This window comes from Panthera tigris, chromosome X (genome assembly GCF_018350195.1).
Source record: "Panthera tigris isolate Pti1 chromosome X, P.tigris_Pti1_mat1.1, whole genome shotgun sequence".
Lineage (NCBI taxonomy): Eukaryota > Metazoa > Chordata > Mammalia > Carnivora > Felidae > Panthera > Panthera tigris.
In genome coordinates, this window is record NC_056677.1 from 19,742,812 (window position 1) to 19,769,035 (window position 26,224).

The 26,224-nt window shown below is 42.9% G+C and overlaps 2 protein-coding genes and 1 long non-coding RNA gene across 6 annotated transcripts in view; 1 reads left to right on the plus strand and 2 right to left on the minus strand.

The window, feature by feature from the left end:
* Positions 1-285, minus strand: part of ACOT9 (acyl-CoA thioesterase 9) — a 44,821-nt gene extending 44,536 nt beyond the window's left edge. The window contains exon 1 of the mRNA XM_042974011.1: positions 76-285. The gene's annotated coding sequence lies outside the window, so the exon portion shown is untranslated. The remainder of the gene's footprint in view (positions 1-75) is intronic.
* A 162-nt stretch (positions 286-447) lies between these two features.
* On the minus strand, positions 448-13,087 carry LOC122235382. Of its 4 annotated transcripts, XR_006213446.1 has the most exons (6): positions 11,898-13,087; positions 9,350-9,431; positions 9,001-9,059; positions 2,449-2,642; positions 2,019-2,125; positions 448-957 (listed from the first exon to the last, which is right to left on the minus strand). It is a non-coding gene; the product is annotated as an uncharacterized LOC122235382 (long non-coding RNA). The 4 variants fall into 4 exon arrangements; XR_006213447.1 differs by lacking the exon at positions 9,350-9,431; XR_006213445.1 differs by having other exon boundaries at positions 448-713; positions 9,001-9,431.
* Positions 13,088-13,869: 782 nt separating this feature from the next.
* On the plus strand, positions 13,870-16,919 carry SAT1 (spermidine/spermine N1-acetyltransferase 1). Its single transcript, XM_042974802.1, has 6 exons — positions 13,870-14,132; positions 14,363-14,414; positions 14,509-14,592; positions 16,027-16,128; positions 16,222-16,262; positions 16,388-16,919. The coding sequence occupies exons 1-6, from the start codon at positions 14,067-14,069 to the stop codon at positions 16,556-16,558; spliced, it is 516 nt and encodes a 171-aa protein (XP_042830736.1). The 5' UTR covers positions 13,870-14,066; the 3' UTR covers positions 16,559-16,919.
* The last annotated feature ends 9,305 nt before the right edge of the window (positions 16,920-26,224 follow it).

Below are 26,224 nucleotides of genomic sequence, written 5' to 3' on the forward strand. Positions count from 1 at the left end.
CACTTTAAGCAGTTAATTCTCTTTTAAAGATATTAAAAACAAGAAAAATATCTTTTATATTACCCAAATATTTACCGTATTTACTCTTCATTCCTTTGTGTAAACTCCTGTGTCCATCTGGTATCCTTTTCCTTCAGCCTGAAGAACTTCTCTTAGCATTCCTTGTAGTGCAAATTCACTAGCGATGCATTCTCTTGGCTTTGGCTTCACTGAAATGTCTTTATTTTGCCTTCATCTTTGAAGAACATTTTCACTGGATATAAAATTGGAGGTTGACAGTGTTTTTCTTTTAATGCTTTAAAGATGTTGTTCCGGGGCACCTGGGTGGCTCAGTCAGTTAAGCATCCAACTCTTGCTTTCAGCACAGGTCATGATCTCACAGTTCATGAGTTTGAGTCCCGTGTCGGGCTCCGCACTGACAGTACAGAGCCTGCTTGGGATTCTCCCTCTCTCGCTCTCTGCTCCTCCCATGCAGTCTCTTTCTCAAAATAAATAAATAAACTTTAAAAAAATAAAGATGTTCCCAATATCTTCTGGTTTGCATTGTTTTTGATGACAAACCAGTGATTAGTCTCATCTTTAAGATTTTGTCTTTATCCCTGCTTTTCAGAATTTGATTGTGTAGTGCCTTGGTGTGGTTTGTGTTTATGCACCTTGGGGTTCACTGGGATTCTTGGACATGTTGAAGAGAATTTTCAATGAATTGGATTAATCTGGAAGTGGAACAAGAGAATGATAGAACCGTACATTGTGTTTCATGGTTACATGTTGCTGAAGGTAAAAGAAGAGTGCTTAACCACTATTCACAGCTCTTTTACAGCTTTTTCTTTTTAACCATGGTTTCAGAGACTAGGTACCAAATAGAAAGTTTGAGAAATTGTTCTGTCTGCTGTCTTGCCCAGATTCTAAGCACCGTAACTGCATAATTTCCCTCTATCTGGCATAACTATAAAATACCTGTAAAAAGGAGAAAGGAAAAAAGTTGTGTGAATGAATATGTTCTGTATAATGGTCTTTTCCACATTTTCTCCTATTTTCACCAAGCTGCTTCTTTTTTAAAAAATCTCCAGGTGGGGTTTATAGTGAAATATTAATCAGGTCATGGATGAGGTCCACTTTTAAAGTGAGGCGGAGTTGTAAATAATTTATCTTAGGTGATGTGTTCTGGACTGGACTTGTCTACATGATGTCTGGCCAAGCAGATAAAACGCTCTGGGCAGAGTACAATAGGGATTACAATACTGATTACCCAACCTCTGTGATGACTCCTGATTCTGTGATCACCGGGAAGGCCTCATTGGTTGGCAAATGTTAACTGAATCACATCACAGTGATTATTCATGAGGAAGGTCAAAGCTTCATGACAAAGGTCAATGAATAAGAGAATGATCCTGTGTAAGGGCAGGATAAAAATAGGTTTAGAGATAAATCCTTCCCTCTTCTTATTGGACCATTCACAATTATTCTTCCTAATCTAAAAATTGTTATACTCCTTGTATTACCAGCCAGACAGAAAGGAATAAACATTTAGAGGGTACCAACTATATTCTAAGCACTCTATAAAGGGTTTCACAACAGCATTTATTTTTTTTTAATTTTTTTTAACGTTTATTTATTTTTGAGACAGAGAGAGACAGAGCATGAACGGGGGAGGGGCAGAGAGAGAGGGAGACACAGAATCAGAAGCAGGCTCCAGGCTCTGAGCCATCAGCCCAGAACCCGACGCAGGGCTCGAACTCACGGACCACGAGATCGTGACCCGAGCTGAAGTCGGACGCTTAACCGACTGAGCCACCCAGGCGCCCTTCACAACAGCATTTAATATTTACACTAGTGAGAGGACAAAATGATCTAACTCCATTTTACAGATAAGCACACTGAGATTCAAGAATCTTGTCCAAAATCACACAGCTGGTAACTGGCAGCACTGGGATTTGCAACTAGGTCTGCCTGGCCTCAAACTTCCTGCTTTTGCTGCCACACAGTACATTCAACCCCACCTCCCAAAAAGTACTTACTGAGCCAACTGCCCTTTGGCTTCATGTCAACAGGCTGGCATTCTCTATGTCACCTGCCTGGATAGGAAAACCCACTCCTCCTGTCAGATTAGGAGTGTGTGCTCTGTCTGTAAGGGAATAACATGAATGCAGGGCTATGGACCATTTTCTTTTTTTTTTTTTAAATATGAAATTTATTGTCAAATTGGTTTCCATACAACACCCAGTGCTCATCCCAACAGGTACCCTCCTCAATGCCCATCACCCCCCCCTCCATTCCACCCCCCATCAACCCTCAGTTTGTTCTCAGTTTTTAAGAGTCTCTTATATTTTGGCTCCCTCCCTCTCTAACCTCTTTATTTTTTCTTCCCCTCCCCCATGACTATTTTCAAAGTACTGGGATAGCACTGATCTCAGAAAGCATGGTGATACTGTGATGCCCCAGACTCACTGACAAGATGTTCAGAGGGGAATCCCCCATGAATGCGAAGTTCTGTGGCCTCTGGAATTCTCCCGTGAAGAAGTCTGGATGGGGGCAGCTGCCTGCGGCCTCTTAAGTGGCATGGATCTCCTAGCAAGTTGATTGTGTGCTTGTCTCAGTTGTAGGTGTTTGTGATTCACACAGCAGAGTCCTACTTATCAGTCCTTGGGATGGGCAGGGGTTGGGGGTGGGGGGCGCACAAGGCAGAGACCAGAGACAGAAGGCTTAGGAAGAAGAAGAAACTGAGTAGACTGGAACAAGACCAAGCATTCTTTGCCATAATTAAAATAAAGCATGCGCTAGTGAGAAGTGGACCAAATGTGTGGAATGTTTACAGTTTTCTACCTGGACTCTAGCCTTAGGACAGTATTTAATATACTGTCTGTTTTTAAGTTTTCCATTTTTGCCAGAAGACCTCTGAGGTATAGTAAAAGATCTCTTGACTTAGAATCAGGAGACCTCACTTGTATTTTTGACTCTGCCACCTTCTAGCTGTGTGACCTTGGACAAGTACTTCACCCTCTCTGGGCTTCAGTTTTCTTAGCTATTAGATGAGAAATTTGTACTAGTGAATCACTACCATTCTATGCTTCTACGATGACAGAAATCTCAACAATAGAGGTTGGGGGGCTTTGAAGAAAAAAAAAACTCTTAACCCTTACTATTCCAGATTATATTCATCCATGCTAGCTTTATTTAAATGGCTGATTTCAGGGGCATCTGGGTGGCTCAGTGAGTTAAGCGTCCAACTTCAGCTCAGCTCATGATTGCACGGCTCGTGAGTTTGAGCCCGTGTCGAGCTCTGTGCTGACAGCTCAGATCCTGGAGCCTGCTTCGAATTCTGTGTCTCCCTCTCTCTCTCTGCCCCTCCCCCACTTGCACTCTGTCTCTCTCTCTCTCAAAAACAGATAAACATTAAAAAAAAAAGGCTTTTTTAATAAAATAAAATAAATGGCTGATTTCATTCCCAGTTTTCCCTGACTGGGTGGCTCAGTCAATTAAGTGTCCAACTTCAGCTCAGGTCATTATCTCGCGGTTCATGGGTTCCAGCCCCACATCAGGCTCTGTGCTGACAGCTCGGAGCCTGGAGCCTGCTTTGGATTCTGTGTCTCCCTCTCTCTCTGCCCCTCCCTTGCTTGTGCTCTCTCTGCCTCTCTCAAAATAAATAAACATTTTTAAAAGATGTTTTTTCTTTTCTTTTTTTTTTTTTTTTTGAGCATAGCTAACACACAATGTTACATTAGTTTCAGGTGCACAACTTAATGATTTGACAGGTTTATACATGGTGCTATTTTCACCACAACGTAGCTACCACCTGTCCCATTACATCGCTATTACAATATCATCCACTGTATCCTTATGCTGTGACTTACTCATTCCATAACTGGAAGCCCGTATGTTCTATTCCCCTTCACCCATTTTGCCCAACCTCCCACACCCTTCCTTTCTGGCAACCATCAGTTTGTTCTTTGTATTTATAGGTTCAATTCTGCTTTTTGTTTGTTTTTTTAGATTCCACTTATGAATGAAATCATATAGTATTTGTCTTTCTTAGTCTCACTTATTTCATGTAGCAAAATACCTTCTAGGTCCATGCATGTTATCTCAAATGGCATGATCTCATCCCCTATTTCAATTTTAATTTGAGTATAGTTAACATATAGTGTTATATTAGTTTCAGGTGTACAATATATATATTTTTTTTTGTGTTCTCTATTTTCATTAGTCTTTTTTTTTTAATTTATATCCAAATTAGTTAGCATATAGTGCAACAATGATTTCAGGAGTACATTTAAAAATGTTTAATAAAAAACAAAAAGACTAAATGAAATCAGAGGCACCTGGGTGGCTCAGTCGGTTAAACGTCCAACTCTTGATTTCGGCTCAGGTCATGATTTCACGGTTCGTGAGTTCGAGCCCCTGCGTCTGGCTCTGCATTGACAGCGCGGAGCCTGCTTGGGATTCTCTCTCTCCCTGTCTCTCTGCTCCTCCCCTGCTCATGCTCTCTCTCTCAAAATAAATAAACAAACATTACAAAAAAGACTAAAGGAAATCACATCTGTAAAATGCCAAGCCGGGCATGCCACTCATAATAGGCACTAAGAAATGCTAGCTGCAGATCTCATTTCTTCCTCTCCTGTAGCACCCTTCTATAATTGATCTTTTAAGGAGACCTTAAAATGTATTACAGTTCTCCCAATCCTATGGTTCTGGGTCCCCCTTTGATCTTCTTGCACCCCTTCTCCTACCTCCATCATCTCTTCAAAAGGAATGATTCAGCACCTTCTCCTCCGCCTCCGGAATAAGTCCTAAGGTAATAACCTTTGTTGTCCCCAGCAGAACATGCCCAACATCCACTCACATCAGGGCTCTAATGTGGGTCTGTTCCTTGCTCCTCAGGTCACACAGAGGCTGCTTGGGTGGAGTTCATGCCCTTGCTTTTCCTTCTTTGAAGTATCCTCTATTTTCTGGATTCACAGTTAACATTTAATTGCCAGTTTGTGAATGGTACAAAGATTGGTAAGCTGGATTTTGAACTATAAAATCTATTACATGTACCCAGGGGCCACAGGGAAAAGAGGGGGTGTCTAAAACTTTGTGCCTAACAGGCAATTATTTCCTATGATCTTCTTATTGAGTAACCTCCATACCTAGATTCAAAGAGCTGAAACTTTGGGAGGCCTAAGGATGGCTGACTGTACTTTGCAAGTTTCCTAAGTATTTATGAGGAGTTAGAGCCTCAACCCCTCAGCTGAGTGGTGGGCAGTCGTCTTCCCTTGGACAGGACTCCAGAAGGGGAGAGAGGGAGGGCTGCCTCAAGGAGGTAGGTCACACTGGACGAGCGACAAACCGTGTGTCTGCCCCCTCAGTTCTGATTGTTCCTGTCACTTTTCTCTAGGAGGCTGGATCCCTTCCACCCATAACTAGAACCTGTAATGTTTAACTGTAAGCCCGTGGACAGCAGAGACCATGCCACATTTATTTCATAATCCCCAAGCACAATGCTTGGCAGGAAACAGACCTTAAAAAATGTTTGTTAAAAACTGAGGGTTAATGGGGGGTGGGAGGGAGGGCAGGGTGGGAGGGAGGGCAGGGTGGGTGATGGGTATTGAGGAGGGCACCTTTTGGGATGAGCACTGGGTGTTGTATGGAAACCAATTTGACAGTAAATTTCATATATTAAAAAAGAAAAAAAAAAGAAAAAAAAAATGTTTGTTAAATGTTAAATAAAAAATAGGCTTTTACTGGCCTTTGCATGCAGACAGACCTTAAGGTGGCCCCCATGATCCTGCCTCCTGGTGTTTATGCCTTCGTGTGATCCTCTCCACGTGTATATTGCTAGGACCTGTGACTTGCTTTTAATCAAGAAAATGTGGTTAGGGCGATAAGATGTCACTCCCATGATTATGTTACATTATGTAAAACCCTCTCTTGCCAGGCAACAAAAGCAAAAATAGACAAATGGGACTACATCAAACTTAAAAATATCTGTATGTCAGAGGAAACAATAAGCAGAGTGAAAAGGCAAGCTAAGGAATGGGAGAAAATATCTGCAAATCATATCTTTGATAAAAGGTTAATATCCAGAATACAGAAAGAACTCCTACAGCTCAACAATTAAAAACAAATAACCTGGGGTACTTGGGTGGCTCAGTTAGTTGAACGTCTGACTCTCGGTTTCAACTGGGGTCATGACCTCATGGTTCATGAGATCAAGCCCCACACCAGCAGTGCAGAGCCCGCTTGGGATTCTCTCGTGCTCTCTCTCTCCCTCTCAAAATAAATAAAATAAACATTTTTTTAAATTAAAAATTAAAAAAAAAAATAACCTGGTTTAAAAGTGGCCAAAGAACTTAAATGCACATTCCTCCACTGAAAATATACAGATGGCCCACAAGCATATAAAAAGATGCCCAACATCACTAATCATCAGAGAACTCCAAATCAAAACCACAGAGAGCTATCAGCTCACACCTGTTAGGATGAGCACTATCCAAAACAAACAAACAAACAAACAAACAAACACAAAACCCAGAAGATAACAAGCGCTGGTGCAGATGTGGAGAAAAGAGAACCGTTGTGCACTGTTGGTGGGAATGTAAAATGGTACAGCCTCTATGGAAAACATGGACAGGTTCCTCAAAAACTAAAAATAGAAATACCATATAATCTAGCAATCCCATTTCTGGGTAAAGATCGTAAAGAGTTGAAAACAGGGTCTTGAAAAGACATTTGCACACCTATGCTCAGTGTGCCATTTTTCAGAAGAGCCAAAAAGTGGAAGCAACCTAAGTGTCAAGAAATGTGGTACACGATATGATTTCACTCATATGTGGAATTTAAGAAACAAAAGAAATGAGCAAAGGGGAAAAAGAGAGATAGAGGCAAACCAAGAAACAGACTCTTAACTACAGAGAACAAACTGATGGTTACCAGAGGAGAGGTGGGTGGGGGGATGGGTGAAATAGGTGATGGGGATTCAGGAGGGCACTTGTGATGAGCAGCGCGTGATGTACGGAAGTGCTGAATCACTATATTGCATCCATGAAACTAATAGAACACTGTATGTCAACTGGAATTTAAATAAAAACTTAAAAAAATAAAATTTGTGAAACTTTGCATATAAAAAAAGAAATGTGGTATATACACACAATGGAATATCATTCAACTTTTTAAAAGAAGGAAGTTTTGTCATTGGCTACAACATGGATAAACCTTGAGGACATTATGCTAAGTGAGATAAGCCAGTCACAAAAAAACAGTGTACGATTCACTTATATGAGGTATCTATGAGGTATCTCATAGAGTCAGAAAGCAGAATGGTAGTTACCAGGCGCTAGGAGAAGGGGGAAATGAGGAAGTGTTCAATGGGTGTAGAGTTTCAGTTTTGCAAAAGGAAAAATTTCTAGAGGTTTGTCATACAACAATATGCACATAGTTAACACTACTGTACTGTACAAATGATTAAAAATAGTTAAGATGATAAAATTGATGTTATGTGGGGGGTTCTTCACAATTAAAAAGCACTATCTTGTAGCAGACTATTCTATAGACTCTCTTTTCTGGCTTGATGAAGTAAGCAGCCATACTGGATAAGCCCACGTGATAAGAAACTGCAGGCAGCTTCTAGAAACCACAGTGGCCTCAACTGACAGCCAGTAAGAAGTCAAAGTCCCCAGTCAAGGAAATGAATTCTACCGGTGCCTACAACCTGAGCTCACAGGTGGATTCTTCTTTGGCCATACTCCCACATGAGAATGCAGCCTGGCTGACGCCTTAATCAAAGGAACCAGCTAAGCCACGCCTGGACTCCCAACCTACAGAAACTGCAATAATAAATGTATATAACATAAACCAGTATGTCTGTGGTCATTTGTTATGTGGCAATAGATAACTGATACAAAAGGGGTGGTATAAAACAACTTGCTTCCAAATAACTGTCTTGCTATTGTGGAACCTTGAAATAAAAAGTGTTCATGGTGGACAGCAATGGCCCTTGGGCCAACAGCACCAGTCTTAAGTAATAAACATTCAGAGAGTTGGAATGTGTCCAAGTCTTTGCCTAAAGGTCACTCAGCCTCCACATCTGGTTTCCAACAGGCAATTTCTGCAGATTTAACACAATTGCCAATGCGCTGGACTTCTCACAAAGACCACCAGACAAAAACCAAAACGAAAACAAAGATGACCAGACAGGGGGAAAAAAAGGAGTTATATCACATGTCTTAAAGTTCAACCCCAGGGATTTCAAGTATGATCATCCCTATTTCTGCATGTTCCCACACAGTATCTACCTCTCCCAACCCCTCCTCTTTGGCCAAGGAGCTTCTTATCCCCACTTTTTTCTGAAGTGAATGGAATGGAGACTTTCTAACCATTCGGCCCCCTTTTTCCTTACAAGTGTGCAAAGTAGTAGTACCTGGGGTGGGGGTCGGGGTGAGGGTGTGAGGTGGTCAAAAGCAGGCAACAGAGATGATTGGGAGCATACAGGCCATTCCACCTGTGGCTATGCAGAGCCAGAAACTCAAATGGGGTCAGTCTTTCCCAGGCAGGTCAAAGTCATTGTCTCAGACCTCCACATCTTCTCAGATGTGCCAGAAGAAAGGGAAGGACTTTCTTGGCATCACTGAGAAAAGACACTGGTTGGCATGGCTTGGATCACAATATTGACAAAGCAGATGGCATGCTCTGATTGGGAGCCTCCTCCCCCCTCACCAAGGAGAACCATCTTTTGGGGCTTAGGGGGGAAATAATTACTCAAAAGCAAAAAATGATTTTCTGAGAAACAAACAGATGTCCATTACAAGCACCGATCTTCCCTCTTTTTCAGTATATTTCAGACTGTACCACAAGGTTCTAGTTCCTGTCAGACCTGTGCTCCCTGTGCTGAGCAGTGAATTCCCCTTTTGCCTAAACTAGTTAGAATCAGGTACTTGCAGACAAGAGTCCTGATTAATACCTTACTTATTAGTGACCAGCCTCATAACTGCAGCCTAAAGCAACGTAATACTTTATACTTACAAAGAGAAGTCTTACACTTTTGATGGTCCACCCCTAAAGATGGAACAGCTTTCCAGGCCCTAAAGGATAATTTCACAAATTAAAAAAAAAAGGATAGAAAAATAAAAGAAAACCTTGGCCCAAAACAAGGTGTTTTCCTGGGGCTAGTTGTTTTTATTGATCATACCCATAAAGTTTTGCCCACATGTAGCAAGAAAACCCCCTCTGGAGAAGACCCAAACTCTAGTCTATCCCAAGTATTATAACCTGTGGAATATAGATGTCAGATGTTATCAAAATTTAGATAATTTTAGCTAGAGCAAGCCCATCTGCGGAGTCATCTCAAATTATACTTTCATGTAATGAGGACCTGAATTTGGAGTGTTTGTCTGGCTTCAGATGAACAAAATGACATCTCTGCTTAGTTGGTAATTTCACTTCTAGGAATCTTCCTAAGGAAACAATCAGAAACCTGGGCTGAACCTGGATGGAAACATGTTCATCAATGCATTATTTATGAGTGAAAAAAATCTAAATCTTCAACAAGAGAATGGTAAAATAAACTGCACGGAATGGAATTTTAAGAAGCCATCATATTTAAAAAAAAAATAAATATACTTAATGAGATGGAAAAATATACTACAAATGTTAATAGTATTAAAGCTAACAGTCCAGGTGCTATGCTGAGCACTTTTTATGCATTACCTCGTTTAATCCTCACAACAACTAACCATATTAAGGATATTCTTATTATTTACTCATTACAGACAAAAAAAAATGGTGACTTAACCAGGTTAAGTAAATGACATGACCATACAGATGGGGAATCGAATTCCAAAGCCGTAGTAGCTAAGGAGACAATACACTACGTTGAAGGATAGGAATTATACATATAGGATACCAATTTGTTGTTATTACACACACACACACCCGACACACACACATAGTAATTTTTTTAATATTTTGAAAGGTACAGCAAAAAAGCACAGACCAGTCAGAACGGACACTACAACCAATCAGAATGGAAGCCAGATGTAAAGAACCAAAACGACCATCTAGTTTCAGTTAGCCTTTGCTGTATAACAAAGCACTCCGATATTTAGTGGCTTAAAAAAAAACATTTTATTGGCTCATGATTCTTCAGGTTAATAACATGGCCTGGGATCAGCTAGGCTGTTCTTCTGTTGGTCTCACCTAGGGTCACTGGTACGACCACAATCACCTGAGAGCTCAAGTGTGATTAGATGACCTAAGATGGCCTCACTTATGTATCTTGCAATTGGTGCTGGCTACCAGCTGGACCCCTGTCTTCATGAGGTCTTTCCTCCTCAAGGAGGCTAGCTAGCTCAAGCTTCCTCATATGGCACTAGCAGTGTCCCAGGAGAGCATGAGCAGAAGTTTTAGGACCTTTTGAGGTCTTGTTTACAAGTTGTATATCACCACTTCTACTGCATTCTATTGGTCAAGGCAAGTCACAAAGCCAGTCCAGATCCAAGGAGTGGGGAAACAGACTCTACCTCTTGACGGGAGGAGCTGAAATGAATTTGCGGCCATTTTAAATCTACTACACTGTATATACCAACTGAGTATCAGTCCTGCGTGTATATGTACATAGACAAAAAGACTGGAAGAAAACCAACCTACAAACAGGATTTTTATTAACTTTTTATAACTCTGCCATTCTCCAGTTTTCTTAATCAGTGTGTATTACTTCTATAAACAGAAGAAAACCATGACACTTTCCATAATAGTTCAATAGGGCAGGTTGGACAGGTTCATTCACTCTGGCATGGAAATCAACATAATTCCTTCATTCCTAGCTCTATCACTTCCTAGTTTTGGCAATTGTGTAACCCTCTGAGCCTCCAGTTTTCTCAGTTGTAAAGATGCATGCAGCTAACATTACCCATTTCACAACACACTGTAAAGATCAAATGAGACAATGAATGTAAATCACCCACAACGCGCCTTGGCGGTTTCCCTTCCTCCTACTCTACCCATACTAAGACCTCCTTAGTTTTATAGGAATTCTCTTTCTCACAAAACTTAAATTCTGCTGTAGTAAACTACACACACACACACACACACAACTCTAAAAGTAAACTGCATGCCCTGAGGGCTGGTTTCAAAACTGAATCTTCCTTTATAACTCCCAAGTACCCAGCACAAGACACAATAAGTCTTGTTGATTTGTTGACTCATTAACCAAATCAAAATTTTCCAGGTAATCCCTCTTTATGCAGTTTTAAACATAAACTGACTGGGTGGCTCAGTCAGTTAGGTGGCTGACTTCAGCTCAGGTCATGATCCCACGGTTTGTGGGTTCAAACCCCACAATAAAGATAAATAAACATTAAAAATAAATAAATAAATATAAATTCCAGTATCAAGAGTAATGTTAGTCATCCATTGTATCTATTCCTGACAATGGAAAAGCCTAACTTGGTTCACCGCCAAAAGAAAATTCAAATTTCTTAGGGTTCTAAGCTTCTACATTTGCACAAACACAATCACAATGAGGTTTTTTTTTTTTCTGTAGCCATCTGCTTTTCAGGATAGACTCTTCTTGGGGGTGCCTGACTCACTCAGTTGGTGGAGCTGGCAACTCTTGATCCCGGGGTTGTGAGGTCAATTCCCATGTTGGGTGGAGAGACTACTTAAAAAATAAAATCTTTAAAAAAAAAAAAGAACGGGCTCCTCTTGCCATAATGGCAAAGTGAAGCATAAAAGCATGAAATTTCAACTGGAAAAAAATAGAATACATAGAAAATGAAACAAATTTTAATGAAACTAGCATTATTCTGAAAAACTAAGCAACCCAAACTGAAAAGAGCCGTACTATTGCTTCAACAGGACAGCTATCATTAGTGCTTAGTCATGGAGGTCTAATTTACCGTTATCAGTAAACACATACTTACGCAATTAGCTCTCCTCGATCCTCCCACGAGTAAGACCGGGAGCAGGGAAGGGCCTATGGATGATCATCCATGTGTCATGGTGTCAGGAAACACATCACCTGAAGTAGCTCAGGCAGATGAGAATCAATGCTATTTTTAAAGATCTTTGAGAAAGACATTTGGTAAATTCCCAGGTGACTCACTATGCATAACATTCCCAGAGGGTGGGAAAGGTAACAGAGAACCTACTTTTGCTTTCCTTTTTACATACAGGGTATTGCTAGCAAAGGCAGAGAATCACTTGTTGGATGTTTGAGGGGTCATTTGGTGATAGTCCAACCTTTCATTCTACAGACGGAGAGCGCTGTGGGACCCTTCTCTGCTTTCTCTTTGACTCATCCTGGAACCCAAGTAGGGCAGCCAAAGCAAGCCCTCAGAGGCTCTATCTGGGAAGGTGGAATGTCAAAGAAAAACTACCTGCAAAAGGCGGAATACTTGTTCCAGTGGGTACAGTCAAGAAACAGCTATACTCTCATTCAACCGTTCTCAAACATTCTGCTCTCGGGACATTTAAAAATTACTGAAGAATCCAAAAAGCTTACCTTTGAAAATTCTATTAGACACAAGAATACACAAGCACACATTCCTTTAGTCGCAAGAGCAATGTCATCACACATTCTGTAAATTTGTAATTATTTCAAAATAAAAAGTTAAAGCAAAGAGGAAAAAGAAGCACAGAGGATGCAGCAAGTAAGGATTACAACAACTTTCAACAGCAATAGAAGCCAGAAGATAGTCTGATATCACCATGCTGTAAGAAAATAACTTTCAACCTCAAATTCTATAAGCAGTGAAATAAACCCTTCAAGAATTTTAAGATGAATTAAAGACATATGTAGACAAGCAAAACAGAAAAATTTTCAAAAGCAGATCTTGACTAAAGGAAATTGTAAAGAGTGTACCTCATGCAGGGGAAGTGGGTGTCCACAAGGAAGGTCAGAGATTTAAGAAAGAATAAGGAAAAAAATAAGAAAGAAAACAGTGTGTTAATTCTAAAAATTACAAATATAGAGGGGAAAAATTACTGAAGAACCCAAATAGTTTACCTTAGGAAATTCTAGGAAATCTAAGAATATACAAGCATGGGGCACCTGGGTGGCTCAGTCTGACTCTTGATTTCAGCTCAGGTGACGGTCTCCTGGTTTCGTGAGTTCGAGCCTCGCATCTGGCTCTGCGCCGACAGTGCTGAGCCTGCTTGGGATTCTCAGCCTCCCTCTCTCTCTCTCTCAAAAAATAAATAAATAAACATAAAAAATAGAATATACAAGCACACATTCCATTAGTCATCAGAGCAGTGACTTCATCACACACACATCACGTCGCCTCTGGAAATTTTCAACAAGAATGAAAAAGACCAATGACGTCTTACTATTATTATGAAACCAATTTTGACACACTCTCTGACGGGATCTTGGAACCCACAGGTTCCCCAGAACCACACTTTGAGAACTGCTGCTCTAATCCTCAAGTTGCCCAAGGCTGGGTCTCCTGAGTTTCCTTTCCTGACCAGTGAAGGAAGAAACTGGAAAGTCACTAGCTAGGGACCACAAAAAGATCTCCTCTTACCCTTTTGCGAAGGTGCGTGGGGGACACGCAAGTTCCCATTTCGGGCTTCCGGGAAGGTTTCGAGAGGCGTCGGTAGAGGGCGCCCCTAGAGAACCCCGTGGCTCGCCTCGCTGCCCGCGCCCGCGCCCGCGCCCGCGCCCGCGCCCGCGCCCGCGCCCGCGCCCGCGCCCGCGCCCGCGCCCGCGCCCGCGCCCGCGCCCGCGCCCGCGCCCGCGCCCGCGCCTGCCGGATTCACACGGAGGCCCGGAAGAGAGGGCGGTGTCCGGAAGGGAGGGCGGTGTCCGGAAGAGGGGGGCGGTCGGAGCCTCATTGGACGAGGGGCCTCCGCCTCACGGCCGGAGGCGGGGCTTCTCCGCGCTAAAAAGCGGAGCGCAGCGGACACTCGAGTGTGCAGCGCTAGTCGCAGTCGGGGGAGCTTTTCCGTCGCTAGCAAAGGTTCGCCGGGTCATGGTGCCAGCCTGACTGAGAAGAGGACGCTCCCGGGAGACGAATGAGGAACCACCTCCTCCTGCTGTTCAAGTACAGGGGCCTGGTCCGCAAAGGGAAGAAAAGCAAAAGACGAAAATGGCTAAATTCGTGATCCGCCCGGCCACCGCCGCCGACTGCAGTGACATCCTGCGTCTAATCAAGGTAGCGGGAGGCCCGGGCCCCTCCTGGGGCGGGAGGTGGGGAGCGGCTCAGGCAGGTCCCCCTTTGTCCGCCAGCCACTTCCAGCCTTGGCCCGGCCGCTCCGGGCAGGATTCTGGGAGTGAATCTCCACCCCGCCCCGCCCACCCTGTTCCCTCTGAGCTGGTTAGGCCGGGGCCTCACTTAAAGTTTTCTTCTTCTCTTCTCCCTTTCTCCTATGTGCATCGCCCCAGGAACTGGCCAAATACGAATATATGGAAGAGCAAGTAATGTTAACTGAAAAAGGTAACGCAACTGTGGCAGGGCGGGGGAAGGGCGTCCGGTGCTTGTCATCTTCACCAAGGCCATCACTGTCTGTCCCTGCTGCCCCTTCTTGCAGATCTACTAGAGGATGGTTTCGGAGAGCACCCTTTCTACCACTGCCTGGTTGCAGAAGTGCCCAAGGAGCACCGGTCTCCGGAAGGTAACCACCCTTCCCTTCCAGAAGCCAAACACCGAGTGTTGTATAAAAACATAATGTCTGTTGTGTAGAACCACTGACAACACAGGCCAAAGATACTGAGCAATTGGCCAGAAATAATAGCGAGTGTCCAAACTACTGAGAAAAAAAAGTAGATGTGCTGCACATAATAGGGCAGGTTGAAAGAGCTGTTTAAGTAAGTATCAGTGCTGTGGAGACCCTGAAGAGTTTGAGCTGTTTAAGTAAGTATCAGAGTGCTGTGGAGACCCGGAAGAGTTAGGTATAATGTCGTTTGTTGTAATTCAGTTTCATAAATGGTTCTTGTTTGACCCTAACGTAACCTTTTTTTGTAATTGTGTTAAATCACATTTTTTTCTTTAATTTGTCCCAATCTTCAGGTTACAGTCTCTAGCTTCGCCATGTACATGGCCCTTCCGTGTACATGGATGGGCGGGGAGGTAACTAAAAGATCCTTTACACAATAAAGTAGATGATCATGATAAATGAGGTAAGGTCCTATTATCACACACTTAAAACACGGTAGATCAGAAACTCCAGTGTACTCGCTTCCTGTGTTTGCTCAGGACTATAAAACGGCTAGAAAGTTTAATTTGAAACCTTTGCCTCCATTTGAAATTACAGACACCCTATAAGAGGGAGTCAGATTGTTTTGTTTTGTTTTGTTTTGTTTGCTGGTCCCTGTTGACTGGTCAGAAGACAGAGCTAAAAAGGGAAGTTGTTTGGGTGGGTGCTTCGTTTTTTTCTGAAGTCTCTTCCCCAAGCTAGAAGAAACAAACGGAAAACATACGGGATGAGGTACTTTTCAGAGGTATGTGGATGTTACATAATACCTGTTTCTGGGTACCTCTGCTTCTTCTGGCTTAAAACTGGGGAGAGCAAATTGAAGATGTGCGAATTGGAAGGCAAGTTCTGAAATTAAACGTTACGCTTTTGGCCTGATGTCCTGACCTTAAGGAAGCAGAGTTTCTAAACTACAAATATTTATTATTCTGAACTGCCGTGTAAACCTGACTTATTCCCAAGTCAACATACCAATATATCGATAGGATGTGAATAATGTGTGTGTTTAGTTTTAAGACTATAGCAGTGTTGCTCTGGCACGTAATGAAAGCATTCTCACTTCCTGAGTGTGAGATCCAGCAGATTGCAGAGTGGCCAGTCCACGATTTTAGCCTCGCTTCAGCTAGCTCTAATGTGTGCTTTTTGCAAATACATGTTCTCAGAACAGTGAGATCATCCAACAGTGGCCTGGACTGCACTAGCATAAAAATCAGGAAACAGTCCAGTTCAGTGGCTACTTATTTCTATAATACATGCATGTATATTTTTAAAAACCTATGATAGGCTTCTGATTTTGCAGCTACAGCTTTTATGGGTTGCTTTTTGTCCACATCTCATGTGATCCTCTTATTACAGGACACAGTGTTGTTGGTTTCGCCATGTACTACTTTACCTATGACCCGTGGATTGGCAAACTGTTGTATCTTGAGGACTTCTTCGTAATGAGTGACTATAGAGGTATGGCTCGGTTAAGAGGGGGGCGCTCTAAAGAGAAATCAGGGCTTCAAGTCCTAAAGATGACTTTGTAAATGGTACTTCTCTTTCTTTTAGGCTTTGGCATAGGATCAGAAATTCTGAAGAACCTAAGCCAGGTATGTGTTGGTTTTGGTTTCTGAATCCGTAAGGGTTACTGAATTATTTTAATGACTGATTCCGATTCGGGTCTTGGCAAGCAGGTGAAATGTCACTGAGTTTGTTTTGCTGTCTCTTGTAACAGGTTGCCATGAAATGTCGCTGCAGCAGCATGCACTTCTTGGTAGCCGAATGGAATGAACCATCTATCAACTTCTACAAAAGAAGAGGTGCTTCTGATCTGTCCAGCGAAGAGGGATGGAGACTCTTCAAGATCGACAAGGAGTATTTGCTAAAGATGGCAGCAGAGGAGTGAGGAGTGCTGGTGCAGAAAAATGACAGCTTCCATTCTATTTTAGATTAAATTCTCAACTGATCTTGCTTTCTATCCTGTTTGTAGTCGAATAATAGAATGAACACCCATTCCAAAGCTTTATTACCAGTGGCGTTGTTGCATGTTTGAAATGCGGTCTGTTTAAGATGGCAGTCTTGTATGCAGTTTGGAGTCAGATTTCTCCTTGAACATCTTTCGATAAACAGCAAGGTGGTGTGATCTTAATGTATATGAAAAAAACTTCATTCTTGTGAGTCATTTAAATGTGTACAATGTACACACTGGTACTTAGAGTTTCTGTTTTGATTCTTTTATAATAAACTACCCTTTGATTTAATCGGTATAAGCATTTTTACGAATCTTTCTCTTGACGTTTTTCTTGCTGTTGAATGCAAAATAAAAATGGCTAAGAAACCTAACTTTACAGTTGTTTAAAAACAGTTTTTAACCCAATTTAAAATGGTCACAAGCTGTTCTCAGAGTCTGGAAGGAAGCCAGTTGAATTTCATGGTTTTATAGGCAGCAGCATGTAAAATGACTTTACACTGGTAACACTACACTTGACCTGACAGATTTTTCAAGAGCTGAGAAACCAGGTTAGAAAGCGAGCCCACAACAAGCAAGCCCTTTTGTTACCCAAATAAAAGGTGGAAGCCCTTTTGTTACCCAAATAAAAGGTGGAGATGGGACTGGGAGCGTAGGGGGACACGTGCACATTGCCCGCAGCAACCTCCTCCCACACAAAATGCTACTCTGAGGGGAAAAGGGATCACTTTGCTAATCAGGAGGGAACCAACAATTTTACAGGGACTGCAAACAAAAAGGCTGGAGGTGGATGCAGGTACCAACCAGGGAAATTATCTGGAGGGCCAGTCTATGATACTGTGGGAACAAAGGGCTTTTTTGTGGACAATTTGCTTAAAACCACAGGTGGTGGTTGGGGGGGGGCGGTAAACAAAAGCTTTCTCCAGGAATGAAAATGAAACTACCAAGAGCCATGAGGAAGAGACAATCTTAGATAAATATTACCCCCTTTTATTACTCCTTACATGGAGCTAAACTAAACCCAGCAAGTCCCCTAATAATGGAGATGGTAGTTGATAAGAACCACTGTGCTGATTTCCAACATGAACGTTTTCCAAGTCCTCAGATGAACCTGAAAAACAATGCTCTGTATCTTCTTTCTGGGTGCTCCAGGAAAGAAATCCCGGGCTACTCAGTCAAAGGGGGGTTTTGCCCTGCACCCCGTTTTAAGTCTGTTCTGGCTTCTAAATTAAAAGGCAGCCATATAAACAATGGGATCCTGCACTATACCGAACACAGGAGAGCTCCGGGGTTTACTGGTGGCGCAGACAGCTTGCTATGAAAGCAAGTTTCCAGAGTCCAGTCTCAGGCAGGGTCCTGCTAGGATGCTAACTGGCAGAGAGAAACTCGCAAGCATAAAAAGGGTTAACTAAACACAAAGAGCCTTGTGGGAAAAGAAGACATTTTGAAAAGTGTTTTGGAAAGTGGGCCTCTTTGAGGAAAACAACTACATGCTGACCGTGGTTAAATATGTGAATAAATTAGATTAACCAAGTGAGTTACAATATAACTCTTTGTTTTCTCATTCTTCTTAGAGTTTAGCCCTAAAAATACAGCGCTGTCACCCGAAAGCTTTGATGAAGGTTGTGTCCACTCTAAAGAAGTCTCTTAAGTTTAAAATTTAGAAGCTGAGGGGCACCTGGGTGGCTCAGTTGGTTGAGTGTCATGATCTCCATGGCTCCTGGGCTCAAGCACCCTACCAGGCTCTGCATGGACAGCACAGAGCCTGCTTGGGATTCTCTCTCTGTCTCCCTCTGCCCCTGTCCCCCACTCACGCTCCCTCTCTCTCTCGCTAAAATAAAACTGAAGAAAAATTAAAAGCTGAAACACCACAGCATCAGCCCACTGAATGTTTAACTCGATTACAAAGGCACCTCTTTAAAAACTAAACTTTAAAACCAATCTGTAAAGTTTGAAATCACCAGGCAGTTAAGAAAACATGTTCTGGGAAATTTTATTAAAGGAAATAATAAACAATGATAAACCTGGAAAATGGGGAGAAAGACAGCTTTCTGTAAAGATAACTTTAAAATTACTATTTTACTAAAACACTCTGCCTGACATAATCCCTTGAGGAGAATAGTATTTCGGACTAAGAACTTGCCAATTACTATATTACATAGGATATTTCAGGGTTTTTCTGTGTGGTTGGTTTTTTTTTTTTTTTAAACAACTGCTATGGGGGCGCCTGGGTGGCTCAGTCGGTTGAGCGAACGACTCATGATCTCGCGGTCCGTGAGTTCGAGCCCCGCGTCAGGATCTGTGCTGACAGCTCAGAGCCTAGAGCCTGTTTCAGATTCTGTGCCTCCCTCTCTCTGCCCCTCCCCCGTTCATGCTCTGTCTCTCTCTGTCTCAAAAATAAGTAAACGTTAAAAAAAATTAAAAAAAAACCCTGCTATGTGCTAAGTGTATTACATTCCTTAAAAACGTATAAAATCAAAATTTCTGATACGATTAAAAGCGGAAGTAGCTGGGTTTGTCCGTGTATAGGCTTATGACATCCTGCTACTGACCCAAGTAGAGTAGAGCCATGGTCCGTCATTATCCAAACCACAGCCCAAGATCATCAGCTGCCTAGCTTCCGGGGAATAGCCTTTCTAGGGAAAGGAAGTAGTCCTTTCCACAAAAAGGCAGAAGCAACAATTCAGAAGAGGCCGAATGACTCATTAATGCCTTATGCCCACTCTACCCCATCCTGTGAGTCTCCTTTCCACTGGGTCTCCAGCGAGGCCTAGAATGGATGACACCACTGTTCTAGGAGGCAAGCAAACGCTCAGCAGCAACCAATGGGGCTGGCCCAGCTCTGAGAAAGCAGCCACCGTCTCCCGCTGGGAGCAGCAGCTTTCTCCCTGACTACGGCAGCCTTGGCCTCCCATTCAGAGTCTGCAGGTGGCCGTGTCTGCTCCTAGAGTTGTTTGCTCCACTGGCTGCATCTTCGTTTTCTTGTTTTATCATCTCTTCCCGTGCATTGCCACCTCTGGGTGACCCTGTGCATTATTCTCATCCCTTTTCCGTGTACTGCCCATCTAGGCTTCACGCCAATCAGCTGTTACCCAGCTCACACTGACAGTCCCACACCCTTACTGAACATCCCATCCGTCCTCACTGTGTTTGTTGCCCCACCTAACGCCACCAAATGCCCTTCCTCATAATGTTCGCCCAGCACCCCATTCTCCCATCCCCTCTTTCTTGTGGCTTGCACCTGCCCAAGAAATGTTTTAGTAGTTTCCAGAGGGTTATCAACATCATAATTAACGAGGAGGTTTTGGGGGTGATTGTGGAGTTCGTGGGGTCCGGAGCCAACGGCCAAGAAAGAATTCTTGAAGACGTCTTTGATGCAAAAAGGTGATTTTATTAAAGCACGGGGACAGGACCCGTGGGCAGAAAGAGGCACTGGTTATATACTACGGAGTTGGGGGCGGTAAAGTCCAGGGGAAGTTTCCAGTGAGATTTTCACATGCTAAAGACTCACAGGATACTGGAGGCCTAGCTATTGTCAAGCTAAGGTTGTTTTTCCCTCTAGCAAATCATTAGCATTAAGACAGGAGGGAGTTCCTGGAGAAACGTTTTACCCTGCCAGCCTCAAGCATTTGTCAATGGGCTGCAGGTTATAAGGAAATTTAGTTCTATCTGCCATTTCCTTCTGCCTTTGCTTCCCTGCAGCACTTTGGAGGGGTGATGGAGACTCAGGTCCCACAGGACTATGATCTCCATCAGTTAACCGTTTGTTTTTCCCCTTTCCTTTGTTCTTGGGCAGCCAGGAGTGCCCCAGAATATCACACATATCCCACCTGGGGGTGGGGGTGTTTGTGGCCTGTCAGCTTGCCTTCTGCTCCCTCATCAGTTAATAATAAGAGCTAACCTTTAGTTAAGTACTCACCAGGAACCAGGCATTACATGTAGCACTCTGTGTACATCTAATCCTCACAAACACATTGCAGAGGGAAGTACCATTAATAGTTTCTTCTACTAATGAGAAACCAAACCTCTGAGAGGCTAAGTTGCCTAAGGCCACCCAACTAGGCCTGGAGATCAAACTCCGGAGACCAAATTTCTCAAACCCCTGGGGGTTCACCGCCATACTCTCAAACCAGCTCATATTCTAAGAATGATTGAATTTGGTGTTTCTTTTGGACTATAAAGATTAATCGGTATAAGCATTTTCTAGAGCATCAAAATCAGTAGTTCTCAGTATTGGCTGCGCCTTAGAATGGCCTAGAAAGCTTTTAAGAAATACTAATGCCCCACCCTGAAAAACTCCTAATTTAATTGTATTTGCATGTGCATTTCAAAGGGAAGCCAGGGCTGAGAGCCACTGGTCTAGATAATCAATCACCTTGTAACTGAATCCTAGTTGTGGTGTGAGTGCAGCCATTTCGGTTTGTGTTCATGTTGCTCACTTTTCACACCATGTCATTAACAAAGACCACGTCCCAGCACACAGCATAAAGGAGAGCCTTCTAGAGAGTTATTAGAGAGACATCACCACACAATTGCGTCACCCAAGTGCATACAGTGCTGAAACCAAAAACATCCACCCCAGCCATCAGTACTGTGTCCCTTTGCAAGCAACAACTCGATTTGAGCAAAATATCTTCCCTCATATTAATTCAGTGTCATTCATTTGAATTGTATTTGTTTGGTCATTTTGTTTAGATTTTATTTGTAAATGTATGTTGGTTTTACAGTTGTATAGGAGCTGTGAATATGAAGTATTCACATCTAGTTATATGTCTACAGTAAGTAAGATAAGTAATTTCAGTCACCACTGGGGGTTTGTGAGAATGCTTTCCTCTAAAAGGGGTCTGTATGAAGCTTGAGAAACACTGCCATAACCTTAATACAAAACTGCCTGCCTCTGTGCGGCTAAAAAACAAGAGAGCCAAAGGTGTCAGAAATAAAACTTTACCAACTGGGCCCCAACTGGAGCAGATTCTGGTTTGAGTTTTTGGCAAGAAAATTTCATAGATGACTTTTTTCTCCCATCAAGACACATATAATGTCTAGCCGTTGCTTTCTGTTATGTTGGCAGCCATTAATATCAACACCTGCTAGGTCCACTGATTCGTTAGTTGTTGGTGATATTCTATTTCTTCAGTTATTATAAAATATTTCTATAAGAAGAACGCTCTCCCATCTTGTAGTTCATTGCCATGGAATACAGTTCACCCAACAGAGGCAGGATAAATATTGGATTCTTCCCATTTATTTACTACTTTTCAAAACAATGAATTGGCTTCCCCTTCATCTTCCACTTAGGCTCTCCTCCACCCCCACCAAGTATCATTATTAACTCATGGGCTTTAAACATTTCCTGTGTCTTAATTCATTGTTCTTATTTTTTCATATTGAAGCTCACATTGCCCTGATTGTCCAGGGAGAGCTTCTTCAAGTTGGCTTCGTGGCCCTTTGGACATGACCTCAGAAGATTTTGTTAGTGTCCTCGCTTTTGAGATGTCCCAGGTGCATCTTGTACATTTTTTGCGCCAGATGTGACATCAACAGCTAGGAAATTCTGAGCATCAGGGGTTCCTAGAGAAGCGACATTTATTGGGAGCAAGTGTGTTCTCTGCTGTTTAGGTAGTGACAGGGGCACAGCAGGGGGAGCCTTTTAAAGAAGGGCTGAGGATGGAGGCATTCACTTCCGGCTTAGCTCAGAGAGACTATTGCCGGCTGTGGACAGGGCTGTCTTCTTCCACACCGTTGCTTACGCTGCTTTCTTTCATCCAGTCAATCGATAACAACAACAAAAGTGATTTCAGAGGCAGTTTGGGTCTGGTGGAGAGAACACTCCTTTGGAGTCAAAGGCAACTGAATTAGATCCTGGCTTTTCTTCATATCAGTTGCTATTCATAAATGAGATTAAGAATATGGACTGCAGGATGTATATTATTAATATATCCTATGTGATCGACTTATCGTAACCTATGTGGAGCGTTTACTATGGCCCAGATGCCGTGATTCTGTGACTTCATTAATCTTCATGACATCAGTGTAGCATATTTGAAGGGTGGCAGGATACGCCACCCCAAAATGTGCCACTTTGGCATAAGGATTACTTTGAGCTAAAGGCGCTTGAAAAACAGCAGATGCAAGAAGGGCGGTCTTATCTCCCCTCTTCTTTCTGAAAACAGGAGATGAAACTCCCATGTGCAAAGATGCCCACCCGTACCAGGAGAAAAGAAACATGCTTCCTTAGGGAGTCAAAGCCAGGATTCTGTACAAACAGAGTTCATCAAAATAATCCTTCTCTTCCTTTGGCCTCCCCGGATATTTTAGGTGCTTTTCCACAATTGGAACTCTCTTCGTTCAATCTAGTGTAAAAGCACTTGGGTTTTACCATTTCTTTGGATCTTCGTTTCCTTACAAGGGCTCCCATGTCACATAAAATTTAGATTAAATAAATGTATATGCTTTTCTCCTGTTAATCTGTTTTACGTTAATGAAATTCTCAAGCCCAGCCAAAGACCCCGTGAGGATCAAGTTTTGCCTCCCCTACATATTCCAGACCTGTGCTAGTAACCCCGCTGGGGGTGGGGGTGGGGGTGGGGGCCTTGATTTGTACAAGTGGCTGATTAACATGGTGTAAATACTTCCACCGAGACTGATTTGAAGCTACCAATGGTTTTAACTGGCTTGCAAAATTCCTGAATATTTAACAAGAGGCTCTCCCAAGCGAGTTCCAGCCTGCTTCTGCACACCACTGAATCAGGCCCACTTTAAAGATGAGGAAACGGAGGCTGACAGAGGTTGAGCAAGTTGGATTCACTCTGGGCGTGCAGGTCTGGGCTGTCAACCAGGTTTGTGGCTCCACACTCCGCACGCATGCGCCTTCTCTACCACACGCTTGCCCCTTCTCTGAGCCCTTGACCACACTCTTTGGCCTCAGATTTACTTATTTCTTTATGCTTTTGACATAACAGTGTGAACAAAAACGTTTACCTCCTTGACTGTTAACATTCCGGGAGAACGGACCATATCCCAGAATCTTTATATCCTCGGGGCCTTATTGCATGCATGGCACACTGTGGGCACTTAATAAAACCATTTATTTCATTAAATAAATGAAATAAACCAGCCCCAGACTTACTTTTTAAAAATGTTTAAGTTATTTTTGAGAAAGAAAGGGCGCGCACAAGCTGTGGAGGGGCAGAGAGAGACTGAGAGAGAGAGAGAGAGAGAGAGAGAGAGAGAGAGAATCCCAAGCAGGCTCCGCCATGTCAGCACAGAGCCTTATTTGGGGCTCAGTCTCACAAACTAGGAGATAATGACCCGAGTGGAAATCAAGAGACACTTTAACGGACTCAGCCACCCAGGTGCCCCCCAGCCCCAGTTTTAGAAGGAAAGGGAGAATCAACTCTAATGTTATTCTTGTAATAGGCACCCATTCTGAAAGTCACAATTTAATTGGAAACCAAAAGAAAGCTCATAATTATAGAGCACTTTTAATCCTTAAAACAAAGCCATCGTTTGTGCATGAGGAAGGCAGGGTGTAGGGGTGAAGAAATTTATTCACTGTTTTTACAACCAAAAGGCAATGGGGTTGAGATTTGAACTGGGCAGCCAGGCTCCAGTACATCTCACAAACCACAACTCACTGTCTAGTGTCATCATACATGGTGGCCTTTGGTCATTATGACTGCTGGTGCGTTGGGGCTAAGACTGTTTCTTTGCCACCTGGAAAGGGTCTTGCTTGTGCCTAGATTAGGTGTGGAAGAACCAGGGGGAAGGTGGGCTTCCTATCAACTGCTCCCTGCCTCAGCACTTCTCAGCCAGCCCTGCAAGAAAATTCAACTTTTCCACAGAAGACCAGCTTTAAGACAAGGCAAGTGGTTCAAGAACCATCCTATTTCACTTTTTCTTCCTCAAATTACACGTGAGTTCTGTTACTAGAAACAAAAATGTGCTCTCCTAAATTTTCCACACAGGCCTCCAAGGAGTTGAAAAACAAAAATCATTTTCCAGTTTCTCTGGCTTCAAGCCTGATTCCAGGACGTGATCCAACACTAATCACCATCCAAATGCCTGTCAGCAAGACAGTCGCTATGTACTCTGGCATATAGTACTGAGGCAGTCTTGTGCAATGTTGTTAAAGCATTATGTTATAATTATACTCCAGCCTTGTTTCCTGCACATCTCGCAGATGCTTATCCACCAACGGGGTGTTAGCTGACAACCACTCTAAACAAGCCTGGACAAAAGAAATAATAGCGGTAACCCCGAGGAACTTCTGAAAGAATATGTAAGTAATGTTCCAGAATGTTCAGCCAGCTCAATAGTCTCTTACAGGCAAGTCACATGTCACACAGCATTTCTACCTTCGCCTATTCTGCCTTTGACTTCTCTGTGCCCTCTCCTGTCTCGGCCAGAACAATGTCACTTAACTCTTCCTCATCTTAAAACATGTCAACTTAAAACATGGAACACTGGGAGAAATTCTTACAACCCTTCAGCCTCAGAACCCAACACTGCTTAACCTCCCAGAGAAGCTAAAATGCTTTCAGGAGTGGCATACGCATGCTGTTTGTTAGAACTGCTAAAGGGGAGGGGGGGCGGTACCAAGCAGCTGTTTTATTGCTCCTCCCCTGGGACGGGAGGAAAAGGGTTATGCCAGCGCCATAACACTCGTGGTCACCAACACTGCGGTGTTGCTCCAGACCCGAAGGAACTCTGGGGAAGCGTGCCCACTGATATCCAGGGAAGTGGTGAAGAGAAAGATCCTGAGGGAAGAATCTAGGTGGTGGTGGTGTGTGGCTTACATTCTTGTTCCTGTTTTAAGAGGTTTCCAAGCAGGTTTTAATTAACCTTCAGCTGAAACTTGCTAAACAGGTTTTGCAACCCAGGTTATTGTGCTAGTATTTTTCCGGGTGTATTGTCCTAGGTTCGAATTTCATGAAGTTTACTACTCTGACTACAACTGAATGGGAAAAAGCACAGCGTACATTTTCAAACCTGGATATTTCCTGGTAATGACTTGTAGGAAGTGATATCTTCATGGGATCTGGACCAAAAAAGGAAGTGAAAATTTTAAAGTCGACATTTACAAGTGATAAGAAAAAAAACAAAAAATGTGTAAGAATATGCCTTTCTTCAAATGAAATATACACAATCTTTTGGTTCAAATGATAATTATTTGAGATTTAGCTTTTAAACCCATAGATTTCATATACTCCAAATGAGGCCGGAGGGATGGGAGGCTAGGGAGACAAGACAAGTTGACCAAAGTAGGGCCATTTTGGTTTTAGGCTGATGCTTAACCTAAAAGTCAGCAGGTCATGAAAAGACTCACAAGATCCGACTCATGGAAGACCACAAGACCCCACTCCTTGTGGCAGTAAAAGCACACAGGCTGGGCATGCTGCTGCTGCTGCTTCTTCTTCTTCTTCTTCTTCTTCTTCTTCTTCTTCTTCTTCTTCTTCTTCTTTTTAAAGTAGGCTCCATGCCCAACATGGGGCTTGAATTCACAACCCCAACATCAAGAGTCACATGCTCTATAGACTGAGACAGCCAGGTGCCCTAGGCTGGACATTCTTAAAATTACTCCCTATGCATAATTCCACAACC